Below are 26292 nucleotides of genomic sequence, written 5' to 3'. Positions count from 1 at the left end.
CAAGATAAATTAAAAAAAAACATATTTATTGTGTTTGGTTTGAACGTTTTTAAAATGTTTGCATTTAAAAAATATGAATTTCATAATTTTCCACATTTAACACTTCGGCATAAATAAACAAAAATAACAATATCATTTTTCGTTATTAATTGATTGTTTGTCAGTTGCAACGCTATTGTTGATTAATACATGATTGGCTGTCAGATACCTTTTCTTCCATATAAAAACTATACGTAATACAAAAATAACCAATTTGTCCAGTAGGTTGAAACCCATGGAACAATTAATTACTATAAGTCCAGGCCTGACTTCTCTTAATAATTTTCTATTGCGGTTTCAAACAGATGAAAGGAAATACACATTAGGAGAAGTCGCTTGGAAAAGTTTGGATCCTCATCAGTTTGTATAATAAAATTTAGTAATTATTAAGAAAAATAATTGACAAATACTTTGGCTCGTTATAGTGTTTCACCTTATTTTATCTATATGAAAATATTTACATAAAAAAATCTTAACCAAATTAATTGTTAAATCAAAATATTTTTAGCCAAAATAAAAATATATAGAAATATTTATGACCGAAAAAAACTGTGAGAATTAATAAAAAAAGTGAAAAAATTAAAAAAGAAAAAAAGAGGAGCTTACATTTAAAATATTCCATTAATACTAAAAGTGTTCAAATAAGAGTAATTCTAGATTTATTAATAAATTTTCATGTTAGTTTATACAATTTAAATATTCGACTCTATACATATAAAATTCTCAAAAACAACTACTCTCTGTTTAACCATTATTGACCTAAGCTCAAGAATGTTTAATTTGTTTCATATAATAACAGCAAAATTAATTAGGTTGCTGCAATACTACCGATAGAGTTCTTCCTTAACTTAATTTCATTACACTTATAAAAAATATTATTTCTAGAAAATTAACTAAAATATTTATTTTGTATCACTAAATCAACTAAAGCAGGTTTATTACTATGGCAATATACCCTATTAATCAATTAACGCAAAAAACCCTAAAAATCCACCTAAAACAAAAATTTACTGTAAGAATCAGTGAAACTACCTCTGCAATCCCTGAGATAAAAAGTTTCTGTGCTGTTCTGCTAAGACCTCGCCCCTAGAGATAGATAGAGATAAAATCCCTTAAATATAAACTGGATTAATCTTATAAAGAACTAAGAGCTTTTTTTTAAGATTCCCAACAAAATAAGGTTATTTGACAAAAGTTATACTTAAATTATAAATTTTTAAATTGTTTTTATCGGCAACTTCCTTTGATATTTAAACTTTTCTCTTTTTGATCATATAATTTTTTAAACTCCTCAAGTCATAAGAAGTGAAGTGGCCCATAAATTTTTATATTTATCGAAAATGCATTTTCGACTTGAGTTCTGGCCAAGTTTTATGATTTATGAATCTCCGAGAATCATTTCTCCAATAGATTTTGTTTAACTTATGGATTTAAGATATGTAGATTTAATTTATAAAATACCCTAGTTTTCTTGAAATAGATATAACTAAAAGGTAAAAAATTGCTTGAAAGACAATTTTTTAGTGTCTTAAAAGAGTGCTAATAAAATATCGGTCAATGTCCTTTAGCCACTGGTCTGGAAAGTTATAAAACTTAAATTATAAAACCAATGTAATAAAGCTTTCCTTTAGTTACTTGCACTGACACAAGCAATTACCGAAATTTATGAGTTCATACTTTGATAGGTTTATAGAACTGCTTCTGAAATATCTATTTTACTTTGTAGTAAATATCTAGTTTACTAGTTTTATTATTAGGATTTATTAAACGACTTTTTTTAAAATTATCACAAGTATATTTTTTATGTTTAATTTGGTATTAATAAGTTCTTCACCGTTTACTAAAGGATATCCAAAGTTTTTAGCCGTACTTAAGTGCATTATTTTCACATATTTTATGTTACTGGTGTCACATGGTTAGATGGGGGCGAGGAGGGGATTAACAAAGCTTTAATAAATGTAAAATTAAACTTTTTGTTGCATATCTAAGTAAACGTGTTTTCCTTTTTGAGGAAAAAATTGTAAAAGGTGTCGTTCGTTTTGGAATGAAACCATATCGATATTTTATATAAAATATGATTACTCTTTAAAGTGTAAAAAAATATATCTTACATGCATTTAAAATATATTTTATTTAAAGGATCATCATAGATGTGTTATTTTATACTTAAATCAATATTTCAATAATTTAGTAACTTTTGTGAAAAATTTCAGTTTTAAATAAAATTAAGGCATAATTTGTGCGGGTGTGATGCACTTATTCTTATGTTTTTTGCTATAGGTCATTTAGGTTGGTTAAGGAAATAGTTAGCTTGCTTTTATGTTTTTTAGAAAAACTGTTTTCTCCACTAATAAAATACCAATGCTAATATCAGGAATGATGCATTTTGGAGAGTGTTCTTGTAGTCATCAGACTAGAAAGTTGCTATATTTGTACAGGTTCACAAACTCGTCGCTGTTTTAAAGTTTTGCAAAATGAGCTAGGGACCAAAAAGTAGTCTTAGTTTGTTAATTATATGAGCGAAATTTCAAATTTTTATATTAACGCATTCCAAAGATAAGAGGGGGAGGGAAGAATTAAGAGCCGCACTGTATAGTATATTTTTAATTATAGAGACAAGATTTCTTAATAATACTGATTTCATCAGGGAAAAACAGCTATATATAAATTAAAGGAAAAAATTAAAAACAACCTTATAAAATTTAAAATATATTTTAAAGTAATTTACTCAGAATGTGATAGCGGGCTTAACAAAATTAGATTTATTTTGACGGATATGGTTAAGACAAGTTTTTAGCCGTACTTAAGTGCATTACTTTCACATATTTTATGTTACTGGTGTCACATGGTTAGATGGGGGCGAGGAGGGGATTAACAAAGCTTTAATAAATGTAAAATTAAACTTTTTGTTGCATATCTAAGTAAACGTGTTTTTCTTTTTGAGGAAAAAATTGTAAAAGGTGTCGTTCGTTTTGGAATATAACCATATCGATATTTTATATAAAATATGATTATTTTTTCAAGTGTAAAAAAATATATCTTACATGCATTTAAAATATATTTTATTTAAAGGATCATCATAGATGTGTTATTTTATACTTAAATCAATATTTCAATAATTTAGTAACTTTTGTGAAAAATTTCAGTTTTAAATAAAATTAAGGCATAATTTGTGCGGGTGTGATGCACTTATTCTTATGTTTTTTGCTATAGGTCATTTAGGTTGGTTAAGGAAATAGTTAGCTTGCTTTTATGTTTTTTAGAAAAACTGTTTTCTCCACTAATAAAATACCAATGCTAATATCAGGAATGATGCATTTTGGAGAGTGTTCTTGTAGTCATCAGACTAGAAAGTTGCTATATTTGTACAGGTTCACAAACTCGTCGCTGTTTTAAAGTTTTGCAAAATGAGCTAGGGACCAAAAAGTAGTCTTAGTTTGTTAATTATATGAGCGAAATTTCAAATTTTTATATTAACGCATTCCAAAGATAAGAGGGGGAGGGGAGAATTAAGAGCCGCACTGTATAGTATATTTTTAATTATAGAGACAAGATTTCTTAATAATACTGATTTCATCAGGGAAAAACAGCTATATATAAATTAAAGGAAAAAATTAAAAACAACCTTATAAAATTTAAAATATATTTTAAAGTAATTTACTCAGAATGTGATAGCGGGCTTAACAAAATTAGATTTATTTTGACGGATATGGTTTATTTTAATTCAAATGGGCTTAGCTATATCCGAAAAAATTACTTATTTAACGTTTACTTCTAAATTGAGGAAAATTGATTGCTGAAAAAAAACACGCTACGTAAAGGGTCTAAAAAACTCTACGCTTAGGATTAGACAGTTTCGTATCATTTTCAGGCTTTTAAGGATAAAGCGCTTACGGCAATTTGAGTAAAGGAGTCTTTTTATGCTGGAAATTTTTCTATAATGGGTTTTAAAAAACACTTTCTCTAGTGTATTTAGTTTCTTTTTAATAGAGTTATGTTCTAAGGTTCATTAGCCAATTATTATTTTTTGTAAGAAACTTTTTTTGATTTCAACAATCTATATTGATAGCTTTTTGTACCTACGTATTTTTTGTTTAAATTATTGTATGTAAATTTCTGTTAAATAAAAACGAACCAATAGGTTTAGCTACAAGATCCATGATTGTAGGCACTTTTTATTAATAAGGTATTTCTTACTAAAACATTCCTGTTTTATTTTTAAAATCTTAATTCAGATTACCTGCGTTTATTTTATTTAAGTTATGTATTAAAAATTATATTACAAATATTAAATATTCAAGTAAACTAATAAATTTCTAGGGAAGTATGTGAGTAAACAAATTTGTTGTAAGTAACAAACTTTTAAGTAATACTCATATCATTTGGTTTTCAAATCATAAATTCAATTAAAGCAGGTAATATATTTTATCTTGACTTTTTTGAGTTAGAAATTAAAACAATGTGTTCATATTTTACATGAGTAAAATTCATTGAAGCAAGGAAAAGCAAAAATCATAGTCATTTAAGTTATGCAAATATAAGTATATTAAAATGGATCGAAATTGACTATTGATTTTTTTTTAATTACATATGAATTTATATTTTTTTCTAAAAGTAATTAAGGATGAAGATTGATTCATAGTACACATATCATAAGAGCATAACAGTTATATCTAAATTAAATGTAAAGCTAAAAAACAACCTCATAAAATTGCAAATATATTTAAAAGTCATTTAATCTGAATGTGGCTTAAGAAAATTTAATTTATTTTGATAAATATGATTTACCTTTAATGCCAAATAGGTTAAGCTATATCCCGAAAAAGTATTTACTTAGCATTTACTCATAAATTGAGAGAAATTGATTGCTAAAAAAAAATTACAATGATCACGTATATCTGAAATTTAAGTATAGAAGTATTTATAAAAGAGTTATGTTTTGTAGCCAATTAGCCATTTATTATTTTTTGCAATAATAAGAAAATTTGCAAATAAGTCTTTTGTACGAATAGTATTTTTTTTTCGAATTCAATACTCTAAAAGTTCTTTCTTAAATTTTTGATTTATTAGATCTGTAAACTTGACAGACTTAATAGATTATATTTACGATAGTGCCGATCAAATGAAACAGGAGATTGGGCTTTCAGATCCATATTCGCAGCTCAAAAATTCTGAATTGCAACTTAGGGTATTAAAAGATATAATGGTTTTATTATTCCTTTATTTAGGGTATATTCAAAATATACTAAAAAGTATTTTATAATACATTTTCTTGAAAAGTAGACTTGCAATCCGATTTTTTTTAATCTGTTTAACATAAGAGTCTAGTTAAGTTTGCCTACTTAAGAGATCATCTATGTGAGCAAATTAGGTATTCCAAAAATTTTTTTAAAATGTTAGTTGTCAATTCTTCTACCACCGTTTTCGATTTATTGTTGAAGTAATTTGTCTCTAGACGTATTTAAATATAAATATTTTTTCTTGTATTTGAGCTATTTATTACTAAAATATACCCAGTCTATAGAAAATATCAATACAAAGTATAAAATCTACATTTTTTAGAAACATAAATCGCTTGAAGCAAATAAAAGTGCGGAAATTAATGCAATATTATCTTGTAAATTATGCATTCAATAGATTATACGAAAAATCACTAAAATATTCTTATTTATGCAAAAATTCGTAGGCTATAAATTGGTTTTTAAAATTATAAATTTAATTATAACAAACAAAAAAGATAATAATAATTATCTTTATTTAGCATAAATAGCTACATATAAAAACAACAAATATCCCAAAAAATTAATAAAAATAAAAATGCATATAATATTAATAATAATGTTCATAAACCTATTTCAACAACATATTTAGTCAGCAAGAGCACATATATAAGTAAGCAATAAATATCAAATGCTGGGTATCCCGATCCCCGACACTTGCAACCCCCCCGGTTTTACCAGGAACAGCCGCATCCCGGTTAATCCAAAGGATACCGCATTATTCCGGTCCGTCTAAACATTGCCATGTCGGCGACCTAAGTACCCCGCCACTAAAACTGGTTCAGAAATTATTAAAAATTATTACGTACATAACACTAAAGCGCTCTTACTAACTTAACAATAATATTATTAATTAATTAATTATTAATATACCCTTAAAAATTAATCAATATACGCTTATTGTGTAAAAAATATAATATACATATGCACTTGAGGTTACTATTAACATATGAATCTAAACAAAACAATTGATGCAATCAAAATTTGCAGTGCTCGCAAATAACCATAAAATGTTACGCCAATAGGTGAATCTCGGTCATGAGGTTAATTACCTATGGGCTGGTGAACTAGATCAAATACAGGGTTTCCTGGTTTTTTGAAGAGACCATGTCAAATCCCGGTTAATCCATGAATACTTTTTTAGTATCCCGGTTGTTCCATGGATAGCAAACACAGCTCTTCTGCCACCCACAAACACCTCATCATTGTTCTCACTTCACTATAATATTTTTCTGCACATATATTTACCATATTAATTCAAGCCACATACTAAAATTATACTTAAAATAACTGCTAAACTAAAATAGTGATCCTAAATAACATACTATAAAAAAAACAAAATAAAAATAAAAAAAAACCATTAGGCAAAGGTAACAAAAATTCTAGGACTATATATGTGCCCTAACCAGCCTTTTAAATTTATTTACAGAATGCTTGTTGGTAATCTATTTAAATCTTGTAAGCCTCTCTGTATGACAGAATATAACATCTGGTTGGAGTTACACCTATCGATCAGTATGAAATTGTTAAAGTTTCGAGTTTGATAATGATGAACATCTCTAAAAAAACCTCACCTTCTTACAAATATATGATGGTAAATTAATATTTTTAACTTTATACAAAAAAAATAAATGCTAGACATAATTTTTTGCTTAACAGACAACATATTCAGGACGTTATGCATCATTACGATTGGGGTATATCTATTGCATTTCAAAATAGTTCTCAATGCTCTGTTCTGTACAAGCTGCAACTGTTCAATTATAAAGTTTGGTAAATTTTATAAAATTGTTGAGCAAAATTCAAGATGCGGAGCTGCAATGCTATTATACAGTAATAATTTTGTAGCTATTGATAATTATTTTCCTAGTCTTGCAATGGAACCAATTTTTTTGGAAAATTTTCTAGTTATGTAATCAGCGTGTGCATAAAAATTTAAGTTACAATCAAATATTACTCCCTAAGTATTTAATTTAATTTACCTCTAAGTATTTAATTTGACTCTCATATTCTATCTTTTCATTATTTACCACAATGTTAATGTCTTTCACATTGATGTGCATTAATTTGCTCTTTTTCCCAAATAAATAAAATTTCGATTTTGATGTATTTAAACAAAGACTATTACTGCAAAGCCATTTAAATAAATTAGATAAATCATTATTAAGAATTATTTGCAATTCATTTAGATCCCTCCCGATTAAATAAATCGTAGTGTCGTCAGCAAAAAGCTCTATTTTACAACCACTTATAACATTGACGATATCATTAATATATAACAGAAATAACAGGGGACCTAAAACAGTTCCCTGAGGTACTCCATATTCGTTTATTAGTAATTCTGACACACTGTTTTTAAACTTGACTTTTTGCGACCTGTCTTGTAAGTAAGATTCAAACCGCATTAAAACTTTATGTTTAATACCCATCTTTTCCAATATAATTAAAACAGATTAGCTTTATTTACTGTCTCGAATGCTCTCTTAAAATCGAGAAACACAGCCAGAACAAAGTTGCCCTTATCCAGTTCTTTCAAGAAGGTATCGCATATATTAATTAACCTCCACGGTATTTATTGGTATATATTTAAACTCATTGTGGGAAATAGTATTTAGTACTTTTGGTACAGGGATTATTGTTGACACTTTCCAACCCTCTGGAAGTACTCCGCTTGAGAGTGATGTATTTATTATATTTAAAAGTCGATTTCCAGCCACACTACATACGTCACACAAAACCTTTTTTGAAATTCCATTTTCTCCACCTTCGGCATTCTTCATGTTTTTCAGAATTTTCTTTAATTCAGTTAGGAATATTTCTTTAAAATTTGAGAACTCCGGATATTGAATATGATTGGATTGGATGATATTGACGAAGGTGTTATAATAGAGAGAATAGTTTGGAATACTATTGATAATATCAATAATACTATTTATAAAATATTTATTCAAGTTTGATGCAATTTGTAATTCATTTGAAATCATTTGTTCATCAAATTTAATTTCGTTTGGTAATAAAATATTTTTTTCAGGACGTAACTTTTTGAGGTTTTTCCACATTTCACGCGGATCTTCATTAATAACTTCTCTAAAATATTTATCTTTTTCATTTTTAATTTGATTAACAATTAACTTTCGTACTCTTTTGTATTCCCTCCATACTCCATCATCTTTTTCTACAACAGCCCTAACATATAACTTATCTCTTATACATTCATTCTCTCACGGATATCAAACGTAATCCAATCTTTTTGCAAATATTTCTGTTTTAGAACAATGGTTTTATTTGAGCACATAGAATTTAATATATTTGTGATACTATCAACAAAAATATTTGCCAAAATATTCACATCCGCACTATTATTTTTCCATTCAGTATCATAAAGATAATCATGGAGTTGGTTTACATTGTAGCTCTTCATACACCTACAATTAATAATCACATCACGGTTTTCATTTATTTTCAGAGCAGGATGTACAGCCAGAATACAATGATCACTTATCTTGGGTGTTAAATGAACCTTAAATGACAAATTAAATTTTAATTTATTTTTTAAATTATTTTTAGTTTTTCGGGAATATACTGAGATGGCTTAGAAAGTAGAATATTGTGTTCATATTTATTCACATGAGCAAAGTAAAGTTACTTAGCAAGAAAAAACTGTATCTTAGCCATTTAAGTTATGCATTTATAAGTATATAAGAAAGTAACTAAATAAATTTTAATTTATTTTCGATAAGGTCAAAACAGGCATTATAGTTTTTTAAATTATATATTAACTACAAGAAAATAAGAACCTAAATTATTTATTTGTTAAAATAGTTTATTATACTTAAATATAGTTTTAATTTTTTAGTGCAAATGGCTTTGGCGTAGCATTTTACGAAAATTTTATTTAAGTGAATTGCCTTAGAAAAAAGTGTATTTTAGCGATTTCATTTATATATTTATAAGTATATTAGAAAGTAACTAAATTAATTTTTCATTTATTTTTAATTAGGTTATAATGCTGATTTCAAAAATATCTACTAAACTAAAAAAATTCACATTTCTTAAAAATTTAAAAAAAAACACAACAAAAATAGTGACTTAAGTGTTAAAAATTAGTTACTTAATTATACATAAATTTACAAAATTTACAGTCTAAGTGAAAACTTCATATTCTTATTTAAATCAAAAACAACTATCTCCTGAATGAGAAACTAGAAACCTAGTAAGAGAAAGCCCACGGGTAGTCTTGCTCTTAATATTCATTATAAAGATAAAGGTGCTAAACTGGTTTCTTTTAACATTGGTATTTGAGTAAAATATGCATAGACATAATGAAAAAGAGAAGAAGTCAAATTTACCCCTTTTAAGCCTTGTTAAATGAAATGAGATTCTTAAAGGCAAAAAAGAATGATTACAAATTATGCTGAAATCAATATTTAGGTAACATAAAATTATTTAGAATAAATGTCATAATCTTGTATACAGGTATATTTTTTTTTGATATTTATTTCTAGCTGAATAAAAAAAAAATTATTTTTAGTAAAATATTTTTAATAAAAACGAAAAACTTCGCCAACAAATCTTTTGGTGTAGTAAACATAAAAATACCTGACAAGAATATATTTTTTAATCTGCAACTAGCAACGCAAAGGATTTATCCTTTTAAAAGAAATAAGAAATATAAAGTGAGAAATTTATGTACCGGCCTTACAAAAGATGCAATCTGCTCCCACGATGATGCTAAATGATGAAATATTTTACTTTACGCTGAAAAATAGTAAACTTTTCATTTATATTTGACAATGATTAATAAGTGGAAAAATATTATAGATAGCGCAAATAATAAAATTTCATAACTACAAATTTCCGTATAAATTTTTATAAAAATAAAACCCATATATATATAAGGTTAATATAATTGATTATTTAAAAATGCAGCAATTAATCGCCATTAATTATCCTTTCTACTGGAAATCAGTTTAACGAGAGTCGTATTAATTAAATGAAAATACGCTTAATATGCCCTTTTTTAATCACGGAAATATATTTCAATTATCTGATTTAGCAGTTTATTTATTCACATAAAGCAAAAATATAAAATATTGGAGCTTACTAGACACCGTTTAAAATCTATAAAATATTGAGGGTTATTGCAAAAATGCTGTTTTAATCTAAATTTATTACAAGTCGAGGGCTTAAATTACTATAGTAACACTACCGATAAACCAGATTAAACATTTTGTAGGGACTGGCTATTGCTTTTTAAAACTATTATTCAATAGGGTTATTTTTAGGGTTGTACTTTAAAAAGTGATAACGTTTTATTAAAATTTATTATTTATCCTTTAAAGTAAACGATATAAAAGAAACTATAATAAGTTTGTTATAAAGCATTTTTATATCTTAAGATAATAATAGTAATAATAATAATAAATGATAAATTTTTAAATAAAGAAAATAAATTTTGAAAGGTGTTTTAAGAAGGAGAACAATTTGCAAATAAAGAGTAGCTCAATAGAAATTGATGACATTTGGCATTTAATATTTTTTAAAATAAAATAAAATATGATTGCTGATTATCAGTAAGGGAAATATGTCTAAAATCTACTCAATAATAACAAAATGAAATACAAAGGTGTTCAATAAAATTAAGATCTGAAGAACTTTCTGGCTACACCAAACTTTAATATATTTTGGTAGTAAATTATTATTTTTATGACTTAAAACCAAGACTTTGCGTAGTGTAAGTATTAAAGTACGCTATAGCACCAGATATGAATAAATTTAGACAAGAATTATAATGCGTCTCCCAATAGAAGTCATAGAAGTTTAGTGGGCCATGTATGCAAAATGGTATATGTCAAAACGCGGATTAGGCGTGAGTTTTGTTAAGTATACTTTGACATTTCATCATGAATCGTTTAAGTCAAGAGCAACATATAGCTATCGTGAAAAGGTATTACGAAAATGCGCAATCGGTTAGAGCCTGTTATCGTGCTCTTAGAGAAGATTTTGGCCATCGTGGACGGCCTTCTGAGCTTGCAATAAGGCGCACAATTAATAAGTTTGAACGGCAGTTCACTCTTCTGGTAATAAGCCACCAACGCGACAAAAAAGTGCAAGGACCGCTGAAAATATCGCCGTTGCAAGAGAAAGGGTTGACGCGAATAACAATGTGTCTGTTTTGCGCCGTTCTCAGCAATTAGGTATGTCACCAATGTCTCTGTGGCGCATTTTGAAGAAATACTTAGGCCTACATCCATATAAGATGGTTCTGACTCAAGAATTAAAGCCTGCTGACCATGGTTTGCGAAGAACGTTTACCGACTGGGCCCTGTTGCAGTTGGAACAAAATGCCGATTTTGGGAAACAAATCATCTTTTCAGATGAAGCCCATTTTTGTCTTAGTGGCGTTGTCAATACGCAAAATTGCCGCTTCTGGTGTCAGAACAATCCTTAGAAATTAGTACAGATGCCATTACACCCGTTAAAAGTGACTGTGTGGTGTGGTTTGCATGTCGGTGGAATTATCGGTCCATACTTTTTTGAGGATGCAGGGGGGCGTACTGTGACAGTCAATGGAGAGCGCTACCGCGACATGATAACAAACTTTCTTTGGCCTGCAATTGATGGTGGAGACTTCCAACAGAATTGATTTCAACAGGACGAAGCAACATCACACACCGCCCGAGCCACGATTAATTTATTAAGAGAGCGTTTTGAAGATCGAATAATTTCGCGACATGGCAATCTCAACTGGCCACCAAGATCCTGTGATCTTACTCCCCTGGACTTTTTTCTTTGGGGATATGTAAAGTCGAAGGTGTATTCTAACAATTCTCAAACCATCAATGAGTTGAAAGTTAACATAACTAGGGTTATTCGCGAAATTCAGCCCAACTTGTTAGAAAAAGTGATTGAAAATTGGGTTCATCGTCTATACGTCTGCCGCCGTAGCCGAGGTGGACATCTTAATGATGTTTTGTTTAAAACATAATGTTACATAATAAACTACAACATGAAACATCAATCATAGAAATTAACCAATTCGTTTTTATTTTTTAGCAATTTAAACTTATATCATTCTTATTGGTAGACCCTATATTTAAAGAAAAACTTAAGAATAACTTACATAGGAGTTTCTTAGCGATTTAAAAACCTATGGAAATCATATGAGAATTAATTAAAAATTACTATTATTACTTACTTATTAATTAGATAATTTTAAACAACCAATCTTTTGTGCTTTTTATTACGTAATCTTTATTAAATAAAAATTTTTCTTATTGATCTATAAGAGATACAGACATTCCTTTCACGTAAACTATTTCTTAAAAAAATATCTACTGGATCTGTCTATAATTATACCATATGCCAATATTAGATGTATATTGTGTTGATAAGTTAAAATATAAAAATAACTAAAGTTTTAAAAAATGGCTTGTTTGAATTAATTGTAGACATAACATCTTGTGTTATATTCTTAAAAATAAATATGTATAAATATATTATAAAATAAGTAAGCGTGAGTCAGAAAGAGTCTTTCTCTCTTTTCAGTCGTTGTCTTTTTTCGAACGTCGTGACTCAATCATGGAAGTTGCACAGTGATCCTTTCCCATGATTATCTATCTTCTACCTCGCATTTCTTGTGAATCCGACATTTGCGTAAGCTCTTATATTTGAGCTATGTATCTCACCAGTAACCTTCCCAAGTTTTTTCATGCTGTCCTTCTGTAAAAAAGTGAAGCATGCGTCGTTGGATTGTTGGTAATAATATGTCCTTGTCGCAAATCTTCTTAGCATTCTACAGTAGTATTTTATTGTAAACGCCTCAATTATACATTGAATTGCATTTATATAATAATAAACTTCTTTCTTTATTTCTTTGTTTTGGATTAGCTGTAAGGGTAGCGGAATCGTTACTTCCTGATCTAGAATTATCAGATGATTTGGATCTATCAGCATTTTATGATTACTTGTTCAATTTGTTGTAAGATATCATACATTTCTCTTGTTCATTATCAGCAACTGCAATAGTGTCATTAGCGTCACAGGTTAATTTTTTTTTTCCTTCAATAGATACTCTACCCACTGAGTCATCTGTAAGCTTACTCTGTAGATATTAAAAAGAATAGGGAAGAGAATGCATCCGTACCGTTTGCCTTTGCCTACTTTAAACTTCTCTGAGAGTTCATTTTTTATTATTATTGTGGCTATGTTGTTATCATATAGCTGTTTATTAAGATAGGTCAGATGATCGGGAACTACTATTTATTTTAAAATAAACCACAGCTTATTCCAGTGCACTATGTCGAAAGCTTTGCTGTCTGTAATTCAGAAAACATACCATAGTAGGATCCTTGTATTCAAATAGCTTTTCAACCATCTGTCTCACATTATGATTTAGTCTCTTGTTTCTCGATTTGGCAGAAAACCTGCTTGCTCTGGGACTATATTAGGAAGAAAAGAGTTCTTGAGACTTTCTCGTATGATATGCAATAATATTTTGCTTTCGTGATTTATTAGGGTGGTAGTTCTGTAGTTACTATATTGATCTTTAAAGCCTTATTTGTGTAGTGGAATATATACGGCTTTCGTCCATTCTTGTGGTCATTTTCCACTTCCCATACTTTTTGACGGATCTGGTGCAGTAATGTGACTCCATTGGGACCATTTTCACATCTGTGTCACTCTAAATTTTTCAGTGCCTCTCGACTTCATTCCTCAGAAATGATGGTTTATGTATCTGAAACTGGAGCGGAAGGTTTTCCTGTACGTTAATCCCCTTAGATTCCATGAGATTCTCATAATATTTACGCCATCTCCCCATGATATCAGGTGGTGTTGTCAGTCTGACATCAGTGGGGTTTTTTTTAGAAAGATATTGGGGTTCGAAGGTTTTTTAAAAGCATTTTCACTTTTTTAAATAGATAAGAGGAAGATGCCCCTTGGAGAAGTGCATGTCTTTTATTCTGTCATATTAATTTTAACTATGATTAATAAGGAATGCAAAATTGATCCTACTCCTTTTCTACTACTTTACTTTCCTAATAATGAAGAAGAGAAAGAAAGACAGAGAAAACGAGACAGATCCAACAACTTTTTACTACAATCATTATTTAAAAGAAATTTTAAGTTTATACGTATTATTGTTATGCATAATACCACAGAAGCTACCACTATTCCTTTATTGAGTTTGATTGGGTTGTTTCTTTGTGATAGCGAAAAGTTCTGTAAAATTTAATAATTACTCTTAAGTAAAAGCTAATCATGGAAAGGTCTGATCAGGCATAACAGACTCCAGTTAATATTTAGTAATATTAAAATATACATGACTAATAAATTTATCTCTTGGATGTCGAAATACTGGTATGCAATAAAATGCAACAGAAAATCATAAACATAATATAAAATTAAAAAAAGAAAACAATGCTATACCGATTTTTCGATTTCCCCACTTGCGATAAGAGGAAAAATCTTTAGTTAGTCAAGGTAAAAGAAGAAGAAACGCATTCATTCTTTTTCGGACTTATGAATCAGATTTATAATTGTAAGTTAATACAACGATTTGCTCACCAAAGAACCCGGTTTACCATGGGTATATATTTAACTCGTAACTTATGACGTTATAATTATATTAGATTATTAGTTTGCTATCGATAAGGTAACCAGGTAAACTGCCGCAACTCCTACGTCATTACTTCAGCAAACTTTGCCAAATAATTCAACAAAATAAAATAGTAATCATCCTAGATTATTTAAATGAAACAATTTTCTTTTACTTCTAAAACCAACCAACTTAATTATTCCACTTAAATACAAATTAAACTTTCGTATAAACGCAATTGCACATTATCTCGGTGGTTTCCAATTAAAGAAATGACGTCTCAAATGAAGTTATTCTTTCTATATAAACACCAACAAAACCGCATATTATTTTTCAGATTACGCTTTTACCTGATGCGGATAAGGCATCTGTAAACATCGTGTAATCAGACTATGTAATTAAAACATGAAATGCATAAAATAGCACTGAAAATAATTTTCCATAAACTTAAGTAAATATAGAAAGACTAATTTAAATTAGGAGCCATTTTAAAAAAGCTTCGTAGTTAAATATATTAGTGTGGGTTTTTAGTTAAAAACTGGCTTTAAGTTGTGTAATTGTTACTTTTGTTTACCTCTAATTTTTAAAAATATGCAAAATCAATCTAAATATTGTTTATGCAAGTATGTCGTCTAGACAAAAAAATTATTTAAGTGCTTGTGTCAAAACCTTTAATAATAATAATAATTATATTAATAATAATAATAATAATAATAATAATAATAATAATAATAATAATAATAATAATAATAATAACGTTTATTAATTCCCAATATATTTAACAATTCAATATTTATATTGCTGTAAAAGAAATAATAATAATATAATTGTACGGGATTAAATGGCCTAATTTTCAGCATCCTAACAAATACGAAGGAGTTGTTGAAGCCACGAAGTAAACTGTTAATTTATTTATTTATTTATAATTATATATATAGAATATATATAAACAAAATAAAGAGGGAGAAATAGAGAGAGAACAGTAAGAGAGATCAAAAGAAAAGAAGGCGTAGAGGAGAGAAAAGAAGAGATGGCACTATAAATGCAGCGCTACGTCACATATTTTCATTGGCATTATTTAAATCATAAAAAATGTTCCAGGAAATGTTTTCACGGTCGCGTTGAAAAAGTTCTTTATTAATTAGGCTAAGACGTCTTAATTCAAAATTATATATTGGTTTTATATTTTTCTTTTTTGTTTGAATATTACAAAAGATTAGGTTATGATTAGATATCTGTATATCTTCGGTGCCTACATCTATGACATTATACTGGTTATAAAATGTTAAATCAATAGTAGGTGAGCTATAATTATTTATTATTGTGTGCTCTGAGATAAGTTGTTTGAAATACGTCAGTAATATTTTGTAAAGATTCACTTGTTGCCCATATTTCCCATGTCAATATTAAAATCTCCAAAGCAAAAGAGTACATCATTGCTTGAAAATAATTCTGTCAATATTTCCTCATAATAATTAATAAAATTATTAATATTGGATCAAGGTGGTCTATATATATTTCCTAATACGAAGATTTCATCACCCAAGAATAACTTAACTCAGATGTGTTCAATAAATTAGTTACTTTCTTGTAGTATAATAGAGTATTTGATATTTTTCTTTATGTATAGGCCCACGCCACCACCCTTAGAATTCCTGTCCTGTCTCACAAAATTATAGTCTGGTAAATCAATTAGGTGATCACTTTTATTACTATGTAGCCATGTTTCAGAGACCCCGATGACACTATAGTTGTGTGCGAGTATGTAATCTCTGAATATGTTAAATTTATTAGAAAGAAACGTGCATTTATATGTGCGAAGGAAATCATGGTCAGAAGAAGATAAATAGGAGAAATGAAAGAAAAGAGGATAAAAAGGAGTTTTGAAAATAGATATTAAAGAGTTCTCAAAACACAAAAAAAAAAGTTCCCACTAAAAATTGTATACATTTTTGACACAATTCGCGCATTCACACTGTTGTCTAATTTGTGGCTTTTTCTTTAAAACAAGTTTTACTTACATTAAAGAATACATTATTAAAAACTAGAATTATTACTTTAATAATAAAAATTAATCTAGGAGAAAAGTCTTATCAGTAAACACCATACCAAACCATTAAATAAATCTTATCACGCAAAAAAAGAAAATGCAAGAAAAAAAAATTAATAATGCTGTCCCATCCTCATGTTCACTTATTGTTAAGAGAGAAAATAAAAAAAATACAGTCCTAAAATTAAGGACAAATATACCTGTTAAACTTCGATTTAATTGAGGTGATTAAGGTTGTCCACTCTATGATTTCACCCCGATTGTTTTTTACATAAACACTGCCATTAAGGCACCACGCACTTTTTAATTGGCATCCCGTTGTTATATCAAAATAAAAAAACAATAAAGTTTTGGTATTTATAATTTATAAAATAAGAAATGAAAGTGCAAAATATTACTTATTTTGACTAACTATTAAAAAATATAACCTAATAAGTTGAATTAAACAAATTGACATTTACGTTTAAACCAAAAATGGAAAAATGTAAACCAATTTTCGTGCACCTTAGGTCAATTAGCTAAAGAAAAATCTAATGTAAAAATTAGCCAACCTGTTGCTAAAAAAACGATTGCTTGCCAGACAGATCAGACAGAAAACCGAGGCTCAGAGGTTCTTACAACACCTAATATCAACTCGTTGAATAAATATAAATGGCATTATGTGATTGTGTCAAATATTCCACCTCAGTTTTCAGACTTTATCAGATGCTTTTCAATGCTAAAAAACGAAGAAAATGCACATTCCGACTTCAAAATTGGTGTGCAAAATATCAATTACTTAAAGAGGCTGAAGGATATTGGCATGTGGCCTCCAGGCAATTTCATCTCTAATTCATGTTTATCATCCTCAAAAACACCAGCAAAGGTAATTAATACATCTTCAGGCTTACCACCTTGTAAGACTTTCGCCCCAGATAGTCATAACCTGTCGCAACGGTCGCATGCAGCAACACCAGACACTCTACCCAGGAAAGTCAAGCACCCTCTAAAATACTGGACAATGGCAAGCTTAGTCTTTTCTCTCTAAATATTCAGTCTCTAAGACCCAAAACTGACGATCTATTTCTTTTGTTAGAAGAGCCTTATTTTCCTGATATCGTTGCCATATCTGAACATTGGTTAAATATCGATGAGCCTGTTTTTATTAACAATTACTCTACAGTGGCCAGATTTAATAGAACAAATGTATCTCATGGAGGTACTTTAACAACGACTTTTCAGAAGTAACCAAGTTCGCTAATTTAATAAATGAAAAACTATTTGAATTTTCCATTATCTATAGTAATAAATATTTTTAGTAATAGATCCTTATGTAATTTGTATATATAGAACACCTGACGCGCATGTAAATATAATCTTTCAAAAATTACTAAGCTTGCTTGAGTCTCTGCCTTTAAACAGCAGAATCTTTTTATGTGGCGACCTAAACATTGATTTTTTCACTGTGTGTGTGGCTCAAAAATCTCTCCAGTCCATTTTCGATTCTTTCGGCATAATCATGCACATTAAATCACCAACCAGAATAACTAAAATCAGCTCGAGTACAATACTGAGAAGTGACTATGTCGTATCTTCCTTTGATCCGGATTTCGTTGACTGTACTGTCCTAAACTCAGGCTTTTTAGATCATGAAGCAGTGTTAACAAAGTTTTCCATAATATCAAAAATTAAAAATGTTCCCCGCAAATTAGGCCGTATTTTCTCAGATCGAAATTTTATAATTTTTAAGCACCTGTGTCTAACAACTGACTGAAATGTCCACTCTTCTGATGTTGATTCAGAATTCTCTAGATTTATGAAAACGCTATCTAATCTGTCTCACAAATCCTTTCCTCTAAGGCCTCTCAAACTAAAAAAACATAAACCTTGGTCTACCCAAGGCTTACGTACATCTGCTAAGGACATGCGTTCATTATTCAATCTTGGAAAATTCTCGGACAGCGCTTCCTTTCATAAGTATGTAAGACTATTTAAAAAAGTTTATCAAAGGACTCTAAAAGCGGCAAAAGACATTTACTATAATAGGAAACTGGCAAAGTCTGATAACGTCGCTAAAGAATCATGGTCGATTATTAATAATCTGAGAAATAAGCCCTTTAAGTCCAATACTATCTCTATCTCTCCTGAGAACCTCAACAATTATTTTGTAAATGTAGCGAAAAATCTAATGAGTACCATAGCTCCTACCCACGATCAACTTTCTTATCTTTCTAGTGCAGATGAGAATTTACACAGTTTTTTCTTTACGCCAATAGTATTACCTGAGCTTCGCAGTACGATTAGGGAAATCAAAAATAAGAGCTATTCTGGAACCGATGGACTCACGTTGAACATATTCCTAAACCTGCCAGAGTGTACATTAAACCACCTTACAAATTTAATCAACCTGTCTTTTCAAAAAGGCGTTTTTCCCAACTGCCTTAAGAAGGCAATAATAATCCCTCTACATAAAGGAGGAGATAAAGATCAGTCTTCCAACTATCACCCAATTGCCCTTCTTCCCATACTATTAAAAATTATTGAAAGATTAGTGAAAAAAAGGCTCCTATCATTTCTACTGAAATTTAAAATACTCACTCCTCAACAATTTGGATTTTTAAATAACAAATGCACAAATGATGCTATGTTTTTCCTTTTTAATAATGTATACTGTAGCTCAAACAACCAACATCCTACGGCAACAATCTTCTGTGATTTTTCTAAAGCTTCTATATCTTAATAAAAAAGTTGCAACACTACGGGTTTGGAGGTATGCCCCTCGAATGGTTTAAGTCATACCTCAATAACAGGAGTCAGGTTGTGAGGATTGATACCACGATTCTTGGAAACCAATAGAATGTGGAGTAACACAAGGTTCAGTTCTTGGCCCTATTTTGTTTCTTATATTATTATTCTCGCTAGTCTGAATATTAAAGGAAGAACCTGCCTATTTGCGGATGATACTAGTTTTACCTGGAGCAATCCGGATATTGCCGAACTTCATAAAATCATATCAAGTGACTTAACTTTTATCAAAGCATGGTGCGACTCTTCTTTGCCTGAACGTCTCCAAAACTTAATTTATGTCCTATAAAAATAATTTGCAATCTTTTGTACTGGATAACGCAACCATTGACGAAGCCGACTCAGTGAAATTTTTGGGGCTTACTGTTGTTAAGTCGTTAAAATGGGACATGCACATTAACCCTTTAGCAAAAGAAAATTAAGCCCCGCTTGTTTTGCGCCAAGATCAATTTCCAAGGAGCTTAGCCTCTCAACCTCTATAACAGTGTATTTTTCCCTCTTTGAATCACACCTTTGTTACGCCCTTCTTTTTTGGGGTGTGTGTAGTGTCACTCAATTTGACAAAATTTTTTTGACAAAACTTCAAAAGAGAGCTTTGCGTTATACACTTAGACTTAATTATAGAGCTCATTCCCAGGATTTCTTTAAAAAATTTAATATCCTAACTTTGCCGTCACTACTTGTATATGAGTCCGTTTGTCTAATTCGCAAGCCCGTTGTATCAAATTCAGATAGGCCATCCCATAATTATCATCTCAGAAACGCGGAGTATGATTTATATTTGCCTACTTCAAATTCAGAATTGGTAAAAAACTCTATATTGTACAAAGCAAAAAAAAATGCACAATCATTTGCCATTGAACATCAAGTCCATCACATCTTTTCCTACTTTCCGTAAGGCATTAAAATCATTCCTACTGGAGAGAGCCTTTTACTCGGTAAACGATTTTTTTAATACTTAATTTTAACTTCACACACACAGACTGATTTATTGTTTTTATATGTACTCTTTTATGTAGCTAGTAGCTATGTAGTGTTTTGTTTATTTATTCATACTTTTGACCACATACAATTATTGATTTGTATAAGTTTGTATATTTGTTTTATTAGTTTTATTTTGTTTTTGCGTGTTTTGTTTGTTTTTGTGTTTTACTTTAGATATCAGCTTTGTCTACAAATTGTAAAATTTGTTGACAATAAAGCGATGATTCATTCATTCATTCAAAAATAATTTTTTAAAATACTTATTTTTTCTAGCGTTCCTAAACGTCTATGGCTTATCTTTGTCAAAATCCAGCTGCTCACTTTTCTTATATAGGCACTCTATATAAAATAGCAATGTTTTTATAAATAATCGTTTAATGTTTAAAATTGAATAAAAAGATTGATATAAGTGAAGGTGTAAGCATACAAAGGTAAAATCATATTACAGTAATTATTTTTGCAATTTTTTTTCATATTTAAGAAATAAATATACCTAATTTTATTTTTTGCAACAAGCACTATGCTTATAAATGCCGACTTTTTATAATTAATAACTTACTAAAATTTATAATTTTCTTTAGAAGAATTTCCTTTGAAGTCCTTTGTCTCACTCTGAATCTTTGCTATAAAACTTCTTTTAATAACCATCTTAATAAAGTGAAGCCCAAAAAAATTATTAAGAAACTCATACAAACCAAAGCATCAGGTTTCCATTTAATTAACGTTCATTTTTTCTCTGTCTAGTTACATCAAGAGATCCCATGGCCAGTGAAAAAAGAAGCGATCGTCGAAGGGGATATAATCCTCGGAGGTCTGATGATGGTTCACGAAAGAGAGGACAGTATAACTTGCGGTCCGGTTATGCCACAGGGAGGAATCCAGGCCCTGGAAGCGATGTTATTCACCCTAGACCAAGTGAATACTTCCCCGATGCCACTCTTGCCTAATATTACTATTGGGGCACATATCCTTGATGACTGTGACAAGGATACGTACGGGTTAGAGATGGCGGTTGATTTTATTAAAGGTAGGTGGGGTTAAGTTATTGTTGGGTAGTTTTAGTGGGTTAATAGTTTTTTATGGCAACGCCTAAGAAAATTATAAATAACCTGATATTTATCATTTTTACATATTAAAAATAACAGAAATTAACTATTTATATATCAATAAGCTGTATAGATCATGCATTTGTCGAAGTTATGAAAGACAATGTTTGGGATTAAACATTTCATGAATTTGAGAGGATTATTTTATCCCTCATTCCTTTATGAGACAGTACGATAGTCGTTGTTATAAGTTTGAAATCCGGATGGCAAATATAGGAAAAAAGCGTTAAATTGTTTCCGATTTATATAATAATCCAGTCCATTTCACCAATCTCAAATTAATTTTGGTCCTTCAAGCCGGATGTTAAAAAGTCGCATCGAAGAAAGTCAATAAAAAATAAAATAAGTTATTATTTTTTAGTTATAAATGTGCGTCTTACAGATCCTTGTATGCAGCAAAACTGGCTAAGATCGTGGCTTTTAACTCAATCTATTGTTATTTTCTTTAAATTATAGTCAAGCATTTGCCAAAACTGTTTTCTTTTTTTGTAGACACTAATATTGATTTTTACGTTTTATTATTCAATATGCAATTGCGGGGCATGGCAGAGTGTTAACTTAATATTGTAGGTCATTAAAACACCGCCCCATAGTAAAATTTATAGCTGTTTACGTCGATTTTAATTTCGAAATCATGGCTAATGTTATGCGTTTAATTAGGAAGAGAGATTGTTTTTTTTTTTGGAATATAAAAAAGCTTCATAAGCAAAAGGAATAAAGATTTTTTAATTAGATTGAAGTCTTTTAAACAAGTTGTTAAATTTGATATTTTTCATAATGTGGCCATTATCGATGACGTAGATTCTAATAAGAAATAAGAAATTCCTAAATTTGATGGACATTTTAAAAAATTATCTTTGATTTATGAATGTAATCCCATAACCAATAATAAACGTTTTGAATTTCTTGCTTTTAGCTAGAGAATGACATAAATGTAAATACGCGTTGGATTTGCAAATATAATTTAAAATATTTCTATAACAGATTCTAATTATAAAAGTGCTTAAAAAACACTTATTAAACGTGCTTGGAAACCTATAATTTAACACAAATAATTAATGAACAAAAAATAATTATAGCCACCTCAAGTAGTTTGCTAGATCCAATATTTTTTTCTAAACCACTAGATTTTAAATAATTCGGTACCTTTAATGCCGATTAATTTCTGATTATACGTTAATAATTTGTGAAATAGGTGTTTCCAAAATAAAAATAGTGTCAAAATTATTACGCTGTCCTTATTTTAATACATTTCATTACCAAAGTTTTTTAATGATCTTTAAACACTAGATTGGCATTCCATAATAAATAGAAATAATATAGATAATAAAATTGATATTTTAAGTAACTTCATTATCAATTAAAGATAAAAAAACAGAGGCTTTACAACGGTATAAAGCTGCTCGAAGTCTTAATAATTGGAATAATTATAAAAACCTTAGCAATCTAATAGTCACTATAATTAGACGGCAGAAGCAAATTTATTCAAATTTTATTAATTCCTCAAATAATAGTCATTAAAAATGGTCTACACTTCGCAATTTAAAAATCCGTACTTTAGATTTAACAAAAAAAAAGGATTTAGCATATCACCTTTCTAATCTTGCGGCTATTAATATTTATTTTGCCCAAGTTTTCCAAATTGTAAATAATAACTGTGATAATAAAATAATTATTTTTAATGAATCTAATAAATTCTCCTTTAAGTTAACAGAGACTACTAGTTATTACAATTTTACACAAGCTAAAAAAAGATTGCATAGGTGATGATGATATTTATCTTAGAATGCTCAATTTCTGTAGTTCGTTTGTTGATATATTCTTAGTACACATAATAAATTGTTGTGTATAAAAAAAGGTTGTTGATCGTATTGATTATTTTGACATACGTATTAAAAAGTAATTGGCTAGCAGGGTCTAAATGTTTTTTTATAGTTCTGTATGAACAAACTCACCATTATTTTTTGAAAAAATCCTCCTGCTAAAGTAACCAATGATATTTTTGAAAGCACAGATAAGGGCACCATTACAGTATTGCTTGATTAGTTAGTAGTAGATTTAAGTATCTAAGCTTTAATGCGGGTTTTTTGAAAAAGTCAGTTTCCTTGATTGGGTCATATTTGTCTGAGAGATATCAAAAGATTTGCTATAAAAATTTTTTTTTTTGATAAACTCGATATTTTATCCGGTGCCATTACTTCTTATAATTTACATTTCCGATATTATCACGTCCTTGTCATGACTATGCTGATGACACCTAACTGTATATATCTTTTAAACTTAATTTACTTGTTGATGCCTTTAACTCTCTAATTGATCTCATGAACGCGAATTAAAAATAAATTCAAAAAAATCGGACTTAATGGCCTTTGGAAAGAAAAACGAAGTTAAGTTAGTAAAATCAAATATCAATATCCACCATAGACAATATTAAGCTCCAATTTGTCAATTTCGCTCGCAATCTGAGTGCGTTGATGCGTAAGATAGAATAGTTAAGGCAACGGGCATTTTCTAGGTTGAAAATCCCTATTACTAATGTAATTTTGTATACAGTCCTTGCCTTAATGTGCTTCATAAAAATATGATACAAGTCATGCAGATTACCTGTGCTTATATCATTTTTGACAAAAAAAAACATGATCATATATCTCAAAAAATTATTGACATGAAATGGCTTTATATGGAAAACAGATGGAGATATCACTTATATAATTTCACCTATAAAGTTTTAGCTAATCATTATCGCAATTTTAATGTCTTGCGCAATATTTTTAAAACAAGTTTTTTTACAATATATAGGTCTTTTGCCTATATCGCAATAGAGTTACTCAACTCACTTCCGGATGAATTTTGACTGCATAACTATAACAAATTTAAATTTAAACTATAAACACATTGTGTGACTATTGCTGCATGCTGCGCCGATAATAACTTGCTTTTTTCATTCTCTCATCTTTTTAGGGGTAACCAATAGTATTATTACATTTGCACCATTATATTATTTCTTTTTAGGCTTAAAAACGTCTGGGTTTCATTTTGTTTTGCTTTACATTATATATAGATATATGTATAGCTAAGTCAAATAGCATTCATTTGCTAGACTTTGCCGGCCTGGATGCTTAGAACAAATGCATACTTTTTAATTTTCATTTCTTTAATATTGTAACTTTGTGTGGCTTGATAGCTTTGAAGCAAATAGTTAAAAGAAAGTAGTGAATTTTTTTTAGATGTAAACGTTCAATTTTTCTTAATCCTAAAACACATTAAAATACGCCTTAAGGTTCCATATGATGCCTATAGAAATTCATGTAATTTTTTTTTCAAGTGTAGGCAATAATGCATCCAATTGTACTTTTTGCAAAAAGGACATTCGTCTGCTGAAAAAATGACTTAGCGCTGTTAAAATGATGATAAATGATTAATGCTGGTAAAACTGAATTTAAAGTGCATTATTCACATCTTTGTCTCAATTGTCTTTTTCCTGGTCATTCAGTTGAAAAATGTTAAAGTCTGTCACATTGTCGTGTTTGCCAAAGAAAACATCATAAATTTTTACATTTTTCTGATAAATCAATAACCCCTAGTCTTGCCACACCCAATATTGAGGAATCAATTGTCGAAGTGACATCTAATTAAAAAAAGTTTCCTAGTATTTTAAAGTAGAATCCTTTGTAAAAAAATGTCTGGTTTTTGTGGTAAAAATAAAATTTTTTTACTTTTTTAAATTCTGGTAGCCAAACTAATTTTAATAGTGAAGCTTGTGTTAAGCGCCTTGGTATCAAATCATTTAACCTTTTAATGACAAGGTCTTAATCAGATGTCGATGTGCGCATCTATTGGTACTGTGGCTTTAAATATTTCTCTTTTAAACCAAAGACATCCTTTAATGTGAATGCAGTTGTGTTAAACTCAATCTATGACCAGTTGCTTCGATTTAATCTTCGCTAAATAAATTTTAAATTTTTATTTTTGCTAAATATATTTTAACATTTAGTAGTAGGGTAGTAAGTAGGGAAAATTGATGATATCTGCTAAATATGGGTATTATATTAATGGGAACTTAAGTCTTGCTGATTGTGCATCTTGTGGCATTTTTTCAAAAAGATTGTCTCTACTCTCACTTCTTTGAGAGATTAGGGAAACATATAAGTAGAAAACATATCCATTTGCTTACGTTATTTTTGTTTAATTACTTATTTACATTTATCAATATGTGCCGTACGTATAAATATTTTAATGCAGTATACCAATTAAACAACTAAATTACACGATAAAAAGTGAACTTCTTTGAAATTTTATGATACGCGACACAATCTTTTGTAATTATATGTGCATTAAGTCTTACATGTTAACTTCGGAAAAACCTGGTGTTATTTAGGAATACATACACTACATCCTGAAGCTCTACGAACCCGAAAAAATTTACTTCCTGGAATGTTAAATTTATTGGTC

At 29.1% G+C, this 26292-nt stretch overlaps 1 protein-coding gene across 1 annotated transcript in view; it reads left to right on the top strand.

The window, feature by feature from the left end:
* LOC126746648 (metabotropic glutamate receptor 2-like) overlaps positions 1–26292 on the top strand; it is a 593383-nt gene that overhangs the window by 22353 nt on the left and 544738 nt on the right. The window contains exon 3 of the mRNA XM_050454987.1: positions 21479–21761. Coding sequence (XP_050310944.1) covers positions 21479–21761 — 283 coding nt within the window. The remainder of the gene's footprint in view (positions 1–21478; positions 21762–26292) is intronic.

Source organism: Anthonomus grandis, chromosome 17 (genome assembly GCF_022605725.1).
Source record: "Anthonomus grandis grandis chromosome 17, icAntGran1.3, whole genome shotgun sequence".
NCBI lineage: Eukaryota > Metazoa > Arthropoda > Insecta > Coleoptera > Curculionidae > Anthonomus > Anthonomus grandis.
This window is presented reverse-complemented; position numbering and strand designations above follow the sequence as displayed.